Source organism: Pygoscelis adeliae, unplaced genomic scaffold, assembly GCF_000699105.1.
Source record: "Pygoscelis adeliae isolate BGI_AS28 unplaced genomic scaffold, ASM69910v1 Scaffold4, whole genome shotgun sequence".
Classification (NCBI taxonomy): Eukaryota; Metazoa; Chordata; class Aves; order Sphenisciformes; family Spheniscidae; genus Pygoscelis; species Pygoscelis adeliae.
This window is the reverse complement of record NW_008824986.1, coordinates 12,268,496-12,279,618: the sequence shown is the minus strand read 5'-3', so window position 1 is coordinate 12,279,618 and position 11,123 is coordinate 12,268,496. Positions and strand designations below refer to the sequence as shown.

The 11,123-nt window shown below is 37.9% G+C and overlaps 1 protein-coding gene across 1 annotated transcript in view; it reads left to right on the top strand.

Annotated features, from left to right (window-relative positions):
* The window catches only part of PPAPDC1A (phosphatidic acid phosphatase type 2 domain containing 1A), a gene marked incomplete at its 5' end in the record, with an annotated part of 39,193 nt that extends 30,301 nt beyond the window's left edge, over positions 1 to 8,892 (top strand). Inside the window, 2 exons of the mRNA XM_009325896.1 lie at positions 2,863 to 3,033; positions 8,693 to 8,892. Of these exons, the coding sequence (XP_009324171.1) occupies positions 2,863 to 3,033; positions 8,693 to 8,892 (371 nt within the window). The remainder of the gene's footprint in view (positions 1 to 2,862; positions 3,034 to 8,692) is intronic.
* Between the last annotated feature and the right edge of the window lie 2,231 nt (positions 8,893 to 11,123).

Sequence of the window (11,123 nt, the reverse complement as noted above, 5' to 3'; positions counted from 1 at the left end):
ACCTCCTTCTGGAAATGTGGCAGATCCTGATAAAAATGAATTCTGGGGAAATAATTTTTTAAAAATATCACAAGGTTTGCTCTAAAGCCCATTTAGCTAACTCTGCTGCTGCTGTCTACCACACTGACAACTGCAAGTAAAATTGCCTGGCAAATGCTAGTAATCCTGAATACAAGTTTGTGTGAACTGAACACCTACACTATAGTTTGGGCAATATTTCTTTAAGCCCTCAAAATTGCTAGGCATTGTAGATTGTCTGAAAATGAAGCGACAAAGCACTTGATGCTTCTGCCTGGGAATACTGTCTTCAGATTTCAGTTCATCTTCTTCTAAAGATCTGAAAAATAATAACCTGGGATGGAAAATGGAAATATGAAAATAAAACTAATTTTTTGAGAGGAAGTATTTGAAAATATTCATTCCAGGATTGCACTTGATTTTGAATATCCCAAGACAGATTTAGTTTTGTTCACTCCAGTTACTCAACTGGAAGATGGAATGTTGCAGACGAGTCCTGTCTTTGCAGTCTCAGGTAAGTTTATACATGTCTGCAGAATGGACCACCCTATGTCTGCTCACACAGATGCGAATGTGTGTTGTTAGCCATCCAAAAAAAAACCCCCCTGTAAAGAGCTGCAGGTCTTTGATACAGAAGACAGTGTCACAAAAATTATCTAGTGCAACAGGAAGAGCACAAAAGAGAGCAGTGTTGTCTTTTGTCATATTCCAGTGGCTAATCTAGCAAATGTAAGAGGCACAAGAGAAAGTGTACACTGGAAAGAAGAAGAAATGTTTATTTTTGTTTTAAGTGTGTCAGTCTACACTGGGTAATAAGATTTGGAGAGGATGTTTGAAAAGGGAGGGGGGGTATTCCAATTTTCTGAGGTATGTTGTCAGGACTATAGATTGATTTTTTTTCCATGGTGGCTATAGCCTGGTGCTCTGACTGTGCATCTTACAGCCTATTTCTGTGTAAGACATGCTACTCTTAGGAAAATACATTCATTTCAAGAATACCATGACATAGAAATGTCAGAAGAAATGATTTCTTCTTGTTGATAGATAGTCTGAAAGGTAAAGCAAGTTTATATGACTCTCAAAGGTCTGTACGCAAGAAGGTAACCCAGTCTGCAAGAAATCTTTTATTTATTCAGAATTGTTTGTTATACTTTAAAGTTTGTCTCCCACTGTCTTCTGACAAGTACAGAATCGGCACTGGTTGAAAAACCTTCTAGGAAACAATATATTTGAAATACTGGTTTGATGATTAATCAGCATTCTGTCTTGCTCCGCCACGTCCAGTCTAAAGAAGTGATTTATTTGTGTGTTTGAAGATGAAATGCAAATCTTGAGTAATTGCATTCAAACAACTGTGTAGTATAAACTTATGAAACCGCTCCATCGTACTGTCAGCTAAAATTGACCATCCCATAGATTTATCAGCAGAACACAAAGTAATTACTTTGTCACATCTAGCATTTGGGAACATGAGGAGGAGGGCTTTTGAAAAGCCCTAGCAGGAGATTAGAAAAAAGATGCATGTCTGACCCAGCAGTGATGGTGATTTTACCATTAAAGTCACTGATAGCAGAATTAGAACAGAATTTTGTATTACGAATGTGACCTACTACCTCTTATACAGGTGCTTAGATATCACAAAGATAAAAAGTATAAAGGTAGTCAGAAAAAGGATTTCAAATGTTTGGATAAATATTTACAGTTTTGTTATCTGTGCTTTACATGCTTATATTCTATTTTGATCTCTGCAGTCAGGAGCAAAATTGAGTATGACATTTGTGGAGAAAATAGAAGTTATGTTTCACAGAGCTCCCTGTTCAGCCACAGCACTAATTTTCCTACAGCAAAAAAAATGTTTAAATGTTTTTAAGAAAAATTTAAAAATGCATATTTAAAAAAAAAAAAAATCCATCCAGCATCTCTCTGGAAGGTGTACAGTTGCAAGATGAAAGAAGTTCAGTACAGAAACTTGGTGCCTGAGTTCTGTTGTCACTGCCAGTTGAACATGTTCTATAGACACAGGTTAATGAAACCTAAAAATCTCATTTAAATGTAATTCAATTGCAGTACAAACTGACTGAATCCTTTTCCGTTTTGGACCTTAACTTTTTAGAATAGGTCTAAAATCAGGAAAGACGTGCTGAAAGTTAAGCATGTTAAAGTTAAAATTTGCCTAAATGTTTAATTTAATGTGCAAATAAAATCAGGGATTCTTTTCACAGCCGATGTCTCCTCCAAGAGGACAAAGGTGAATTGCTAAAGGACAAAAAATCCAACTGCTATTGGATAGATGAATATCTAGAGGTACCACAGAATCTGCAGACATGTCAGATTTTGTGAAAGCTGAGTATCTATGAGAAGGAAGTAGATTTGCTTTGCAGCATTTGCTCACCTGATTGCTTGCATTGCTACATAGATAACACCAGTGCTGTGGAGAACGTACGTAGATCATGGATCTCGTGGGAGACTACCTTTTCCCATTCAGCCCCCAAAGTACTGTGTTTTTTTAAAGTTTGTAAGATCATGATTGCTTTATTAAAAAAGAAAAAGAAAACAAAAAAAATACGTAGGCAATTTGCTACATACCTTTAAAATACTAAGTTATAATAGCATCATTTATATGGTTACATAGGAATCACCATTCAAATTGTGAAACTCCCTCAATTTTTTGCAGATGGGTCTTCTCAACTTACCTTAGCTCCTAATATCACCCTAGAAAGTCCAAGACACCTAAGACACCTCCGCAGTAGAAGGATCTTGCTGTCAGATCTTAAAGGATCTTAAGGGATAGTATCACACAGTGTTAATGACAAAATACTGTAACTCTGTGTTTTTCTTTATCAGTTGCATTTTCAGGCCTTGGCTTTACCACCTTCTACTTAGCTGGAAAGTTACACTGCTTCACGGAAAATGGCCGGGGGAAGAGCTGGCGGCTTTGTGCAGCAATTCTCCCGCTCTACTGTGCCATGATGATTGCCCTGTCACGTATGTGTGATTACAAGCATCACTGGCAAGGTGAGCCATGGAGATGCCTTTTTTCTACTTTTTTTTTATTAGCCTTGTATTTCTTTGATTTTTTTTTTCATTAAATTACATGAGTTACAACATGATAGTATGCTAGATTTTCCTTGCTCCTGGATTGATGATGAGGTTTTCAATGTCTGAAAATACTGCAGGGGACCTTTACCGTTCTGTATTTTTATACACACAATGTACATCATCATACTTATATACAAATCTACATCAGTGGGTTTTTTACATCGTCATTCTTTACAAATATACATCGGTGCCATAGCTGTCTTGGATGGAACCAGCTGTAGGCTGGATCTGGCCCATCAGAGTAGCTCTGTCATGTGGCCTAGTCCTTGCCTACTGCTTTTCCAGGTACCTGCTAGGTACCTGTTGGGTACGTGAGTAATTGCTAATATGTGGTTGCATGTGCATTAGACTAGACTGAAGCATCTGTGTGTAGCTAGTCATTGCAAAGATGCACTCAGTCATTTGTCTACATTCTGGTCATTTGATGCACATGATGTAATACACTGTTGTTCATTTAAATCAAAGTATATTGGGCATGAGGTGTGTTCATGGCCCCTCCTTGAGAAGTATAGAAACATTGCATACCAAGCTACATAGCACAGGTTGTAACAGATTCTGCCCACACTGAAAACCTTGCTGCAAAGTTTGATGTTTTCTGTTCTCTTAATTTTTTTGGCCAAGATTGTAATTGCTCCCATGGTATCAATTCCATGCTTTCCAAAGTCAGGTCCTACTTAAGGAAGAGAAATGTTTCATCTTCTTGTTACATCCTATTAAAAATTATTTTCCATAGCTATAGGCTGCAAATATTTCAAGGCTGATATTTTGTTATACTGTCTGGATGTTAGCGTGATGGATTCAGTATGGTACCATACATGTGGTACCAATGCATGTTCGTTAATTTGTAACTGCAAATAAATGCTGAATGCATTCAATATGGATGAGTGGGTCACTGAAGCAGCATGCAGTGTCTTTCTTGATCATAAAGTACATCCACAAAGCTAAAGAAACCTGCCACACAATCTTAAACCTTACCTTTGTGAGGGAATGACAGTTATTGACAGAATGGGAGATGGCTTGTAAGACTCTAACATCAGCATTTGACCCTTTGATATGTGGGTGAGTTGTATAAAATGTCTGCTCTTGGATGAACCTGCATCCTTAAAAGTCTACATATAATGAACAACAGGGGATATTCTTAAGTGAAGCATCAACAGTCTGAAGGATGCTTAATCCTAATCTCTTTTTCATTTACTTCTTATTGTTTCTAGTGGAAACTTCGAATCTTCATATTATGTGAGCATTCTCATGTAATGAGGCATTGTTATAATACAATGTAACTAGAGCAGATACCTTTCAGGAGGTTTCTTAGTGAGGTTGAATTAACTAGCACTGACCTTCATAGCTTCAGGGCTATGCCGCAGCATCCTCTCTTCCCTCACGGTAGGCACTTCCGGAGTGTGACAACAGTCGGACCATCTGTCACAGGAAGACTGTTGTCTCAGAGTCCTTTAAAATTCAGGTGTGAGATGTAGCGGATATAGAAGGCTATGCTATTTACTAATTACACACTTATATTACTAAGTTACAATTCTATGACTTCATTCTATTAAGTCAAAATTATACCACACCTTACCCTCCCACACGGAGTCTTTCAGACACGGACCTGGTAGAGAGTCTGGCAGGTTGTCCACATGGCTTCCTTCCAGCATCCATAGGTCAGTCCACTACTGTCTGTCAGCATCTACACTTTCACTGTCAGAAAATCCTACCATCTATTATTTCTTTTACCATTTCTTGACCCTCTTTTTCGCCGCCTTTGTACCTGCCTTTCTCCACTCATGTCTCCTCCTAAGTAAACCAGCCTGTAATTACTTTTTCCCTGTTTATCCCCATATTCCTATGAGAAATACCAGACTTGGTATTTCTGATACTGTTACGTAGGTCATCTTGGCTTTCTGTGGTATTGCTGGTATGGTACTGCTGGCCTTGCAAATTATACTCCCCTCAAGGTCCTGAGCGCTCCTTTCAATCATCTGCTTCATACTGGTTATATATTATTTACGTGTTTTCTAAGACGTATCATTCTGTTGGTTCCTCTACATAGTTTCAATTAAGTACAGCATCTCTCTGTCCCACTGAGCATTTCTTATCTCAAACTGCAGTCAGCATACCAGAGCAAGACTCATCCATGCTTTTTCTTGTTCTGTTTTTTGTGTTCGTGCAGCATCCTGTTCTCCTATAGCTGCTTAATCACCAACCATTAACCTTGACATGTTCTTAAGCAGTCTCCTGGTTTCCTGCAGAGGCCTTGTCTTATTACAGGGCTCGTTACTCTTCTTTGCTCACCGACACTCAGAGTCGGAGAGAGCCTCCAGCACAAAGCTGCTGAATGTGAGGTGCGTGCCTCGCCAGGCTGGCAGGCGGGACAGACGACAGAGTTACGAAGCTCATGCTCAATGTGTGACACTTGGCTGGTTTGAACTCCCTGTTAAAAACAGAGCGAGAGGAGTGTAAATGAATGTGAATAGGAGTGTACAGGTTTACTCTCAAGTTTTGAACACATTTGCAGTTTGTACTATCTCTTGCCAAGAGTAAGAATTATTTTTGTACTGAAACATGTGCCATGAGGCAGATTAGTATGGTTATTTTATATATGACAGAAGAAAACTACACCCAAGGGGTTGTGACTATGTCCACTACAGTCGCTTATATTTTTGTCTTTGAAGTTTAAGGAGATGGAGCTGAAAATGCAGCTCTTCCCAAGCTAAGAACAGGGCTGGCAGACATTATCCTGCAGGTGACCTATGCTTTTACCTGAAAAAACTGCATTCCCAAGGGAGAGACTAGTTCACTCTGCAATATACAGCACGGAAGCTCAGGCCTCATCTTTTATGCTCAGCAGAGTCAATCGATTGTGTTAAATTACTTATGGTGGCTTTGTGATAGACTCTTAACTATGCTGTGGGGAATGAACAAGGACCATCAATATAATGTCCAAGACTTAGCATACTGTAGGTGAAAGACGGAGTATCCTTACATTAAAAGCCATTGAGTGGGCTCAGAATGTTAATATTATGAGTACTTTATGAGCTCCCTTCAGTTTGGCTGGAAAATGTAGTATTCAAGATCTTAGTGTTGGTATTAATGAAATATCCTAATATTCACCATGAATCGTGAATGTATTGACTCCTTTTAAGTCCCTAGATCTCTGTATAGGCTTATAACTCTGAAAAATGCTAATTTACTCATTAAATAAGTGGAAATTTTGTATGAAAAAAAGTAAAGATAAATACTGAGACTGAAAGAATATTCTTTTTCCTTTATGGACAAAGGGAAAAAAAAGAAAAAAAAAAGGAAGCTGTGGCTACCATGAGCTCAAACAAAACACAGAATTGTTGTCTTCAAAAACAGGAGTCAAAATAGCTGCCTGTGTGTTTGCTCAGTACTCCCAGTCAAGGTCAGTAAGCTAGAAATCTTTGGCATAAATCATGTAGTGAATTTATATTACTGTGGTGCCCAAACTGAGGCCCAGAGTTGCATGATTTGCATGTAAGTATATTGAAAGAAATTATCTAGGCAAGTTTTCAGCAAGTCTTGAAATACTGGGGAACTTACAGAGGACTGGCAGAAATCTGGTGTTTCTCCATAATTAAAAAGAGTAATCGTGGGCTTGACCTCATTGTTAAGCAAAATAAAAAAGCAGCTGGAACACAGGGTTCAATCAACCATGGTTAAAGGAGGGTAATCTGAGAATTGCAGCCAACACAGGTTTATAGAAAATTAATCTTGTCATAATAACTATATATTTTACTAGTTGATTGATACTGTAATAGTATACTATAGTGAAAATTCTTGCCCTTGGTACCTTTTGTACCATGACAGTTTGACAAGGACAGTCCGAATGGTACAAAATCAGTCAGCTACCAGTATGAGTAGGATAACCTTCTGTCTGCTTGCAGATACTGTGTACGCACAATCACCTTTTAAAATCTTATTTGAGTCTCTACTACATTTGTTTGTGATAGATTTGTTATGTCCTTTTGCGTGTAGGAAGAGAACACAGGATTAGAAGGGATATCCTAGGTTGTTTGGTCTAGTCCTCTTCCTCAACAGACAACTGTGACTTATAATCACATTCTTAAATTTATCCGTCTCAATCTTAAATTTTTCAGGTTTTCTTGCCCTAGCTATTCCTGCTAAAAGACTCTTTAGAATCTCACTCCTCCAATGATTACAAGCCATTTATTACCCACTGAAAATTGAACAACATGCCCTTTGTCCTAATATATACTAGGCTGACAAACTAGGGCATTTAATCCATATTTAACTATTTTAGACAAAAATAATTTGTATTGATTAACCCTTCTTTGTCATTAAACTCAATGATTAGCTATTTTTATTACACTGTGGTTTCTTTGTAACTGAAAGTAAAATACAGAAACACGGGTATACACAGATGATATGGTGCTTAGTAGCCTTGTTAAAATAAAACATGGTGTCAAGTCATATCCTAGCCAGTGCCTTTTGCCTCACTTTCATTATTGTTTGTGTTCGAATCTGAGGCTTTCAAACTCAGTGTGTATTTTCAGTGAAGTTTTGCTCTGATTGCTTGAAAATGAAACACAAGATCAGGCAAGTATATTAGCAAGAAGCAAGGAGAACCTGACAACAGAACAAATCCTCTTACCCTTCAGGTGCTATGCGGTTTCCATGGAAAACTTAAAATTGCCCATGTGTGAGAGCTGCAAATATCTCATTCAATGGCCTTATTTTATTTTATCTTATTTTATTTTCTGGTAGGAGTATGGGATAGTAAATAGCATCAAAGAAAGATATTAAAAAAGTGTTAAATCAGTTAACAAGCATGCTTAGTCTTTGACCTTTCAGGTGCTTTTAGGAAGAATTCACCCAGCTTGAAATTGTTCTTAACAGCTGTCTTTCTGAGGGGCCTTTCAGGAGCTGCAAGTGAAATGAATTGTAGCTACAGTGGCCCACTTCCTGAAGGAAGATAATTTTCCATCCTACGTCCTACCTGCTCCCTGTCTGCATTGGAGAATGCCTTCTGGAATACAAAACAGTCAAAAGTAGATGTGGCATTTTAGCTGCCATCTTCCCTGGGGTTAGTTAGGCAGAGACAAGGAGCAGACTGTACTCAGCGCAATAGTAGGAGGTGTACCTGTCAGCGGGAGAGCTCTGGATGCTGTAAACAGCATAGTTCAACTGTATTGTTCATAAATACAAATCCTGGTGGTGGTCATTGTAAATCATGGCAAACTGAAAGAAGATGTGTGGGTTGCTTACCCTTAAAGGCTGGTCAGCAGTGAGCTGGAACATCATCAATGTTTAATGCCCCATGGAAACCATTCTGTTTCCCTTGTTCATCTCCTGAATCATAGCCAACCATTTACATTTTGGGTATTCAAAATGTTGGAGATGTCCCCCAGAAAATATTGATTTTATGTGTTCTACGTGATTGTGGTATTCGGCTCCAAATTCTTTATGAAAATTTGAGGTTCACCTTTTCTGGATTAAACACTTCCAGGTCAACCAAAGGTCTTTTATTTACAGTTGTCACTACTGGCTGTCCTTTCCATGGTAACATACTTCTGGTTTTATTGCTTTTCTTATCTAGATGCTTTCGTTGGAGGGATCATTGGCCTCATTTTTGCTTATATTTGCTACAGACAACACTACCCTCCTTTGGGTAATACAGCTTGTCACAAATCTTACGTCAGCCTGCTAGATCAGAACCCTGTGAAGAAAGAAGAGAGACCTACAGCAGATAATGCTACTGGCCTGCCTCTAGAGGGAATAACTGAAGGTCCTGTATGACTTTAAGAAATGTGCAGAATGAACTTTTAGCCTTCTCACATTTCCTCCAAACTGGTCTCTTAACACAGTGTTTCTTACTGTACGTGTTTTTTCTTTTGTTTCTTTCCTTTTTATAAAGAAAAAGTGAAATATTTTATTTTTAATGCCATAATATCATCATACTTTTAAAGTTAAATTTTCAGTTCATATCGACTTACTGAATTACCTGTTTTCAGCCTACTGCAAACAGATAGACTACTTGAGGGAAGGGGAAAGACCATTAATAAAAACAATCCCATGTGAAGAATGGTTAAGAGAGTAATTTTAAGAAGGTGTCGTTGAGGACAGATAGGGTAGATCTGGAAACAGATTTTCTGAAGTACTGAGTGTCTCCTAGAAAGTTCTGGTCATCTTCAGCACTCATTGATTTTGATGTGTAATGAGTACACACAGCACTTTTCATCAGATGTTCAGCATCTGTTGTGGCCAGCCATTTCTTTATATAATTTGATAAGTTGGGCATCATCCTAATGTTTAACTTGTTGCCTTCTAACATAAAAATATCCACATGCTGGTAGAACTTTGTATTAGTTGTCGAGTTTTGACAAGGTCATTCTGAGCTACTAATGATCAAGCAACCGAAAGGTATGAATGGTTAAGTGTTTGTAAGAGCCAAGCCTCGTGCATTAGTAGTTCCACAGGATGATGCTGACATTCAAGAAATTCCACACTGTTAAAATTATCAGCTTGCAATAACATATATGTTCATAGGATGGATTAGAAACTTGGTATTGCATCATTAGCTATTTTTTGAGAGCTCTTGCAGTAATTACCATCAAAACAAAATGAAAGAAAAGAACACCCATGACATTCAACAAGCTGAAGTCTTTAAAACAAATTTTAAAAAATCCTAAAACTGTGAGGATAAAGAAACACAATGTTTTCTGTGAATCTTGGTGTGCCACGTTCATTCTTGTGTAGTGACTCACTGCAGCATTGGTGATCTAAAGAAATGCAAAGATTTCATTTGTGACTTTGGGCGCACAACCATGAATGCTTGTGGTGGTCTCCAGCACCGTAACATATACAGAGGAATGCTGGAGAGTTTTCCACTAGACCCATTCCACATTTTCAGCTGCTCATGTTCTTGAGCATGGTGTTTGCGAAGGTTGGCTTGGTACCTGAATTGAAACTCACCTGAATCAAAATACTGTTGGTATGAAGAAGATTACTAAGTGTATGACTTTAGTTAATTTATTATTAGTAGGATCCTGTTTTGTTATGTATGCACTGTGCAGTATACATCACATTCCTGTGAAATGATGTACCTTCGGATGGCAAAATGTCAGATTCCAGAATTTTTTTTCTTAGATATCCTGTGAAAATGCAGGCAAATGTTCCAGACCACATCTTGGCAGTTGAACATTTCTTAGCCGGAGCTGCTGGTTAAAGCAATCGAGATAGCGTTGATCAATGACCATTATTACGGTGCTTTAGACTGGAGGAGACTGCTGCCATAATTATAATTTATGTGTTCCTGTTGGAATATGTATTGGCCTTGCAGGCATTTTGTGATTCAAACAGCTCAATGTCTTTATGTAAGGCTTGTCATTTACTTTTCTCAGAGGTAAGCTTTGTAGATATTTTGAGAAGAGCTACTTCCTGATTGGCAACACTTGAATTTTTATAGAAAGCAAGTAAATTAGAATCCCTTTAAAAATAAATGTAATAATTGTGTACAAGAGGATGCAACCATACTATATAGAAACTTATAGGATATTTGGAAGTAACTATAAATAGGAAATGACATTAAGAAATGGAATGTAATAGGCATGAACCCAGGAGGGTTCTGTAGAAATTAGGCCCGATCTACTTGTAAAACTGATACCAGTTTGACTGCATCAGTTAGAGGTAGGATTTTTTACTGACAGTTACATTATTCTGAGCTCTAGAATAGAGACAGTTACCCAAACATAACTGTGTTTTTGCTGGTGTATATATGCTAGTTCACAAAACTAGCATCAGCAAAGCAAAATTATTCTGACATTGCATTTGCACTGGATTTGACAGAACACTTCTCTAGTGTGACTGAGGTCTTGTTCTAGAAATCCACACAGTTTAGTGGAGGTTTAATCTTTCTATAAAGTTTTTAAACCATCCTACAGAATTCTGTAACAGGGATATCATTTTCTATTACTTCATATAGGAGGATTAATGAAGGCCCTAGAGTAAGGGTATCATGTCTTTACACT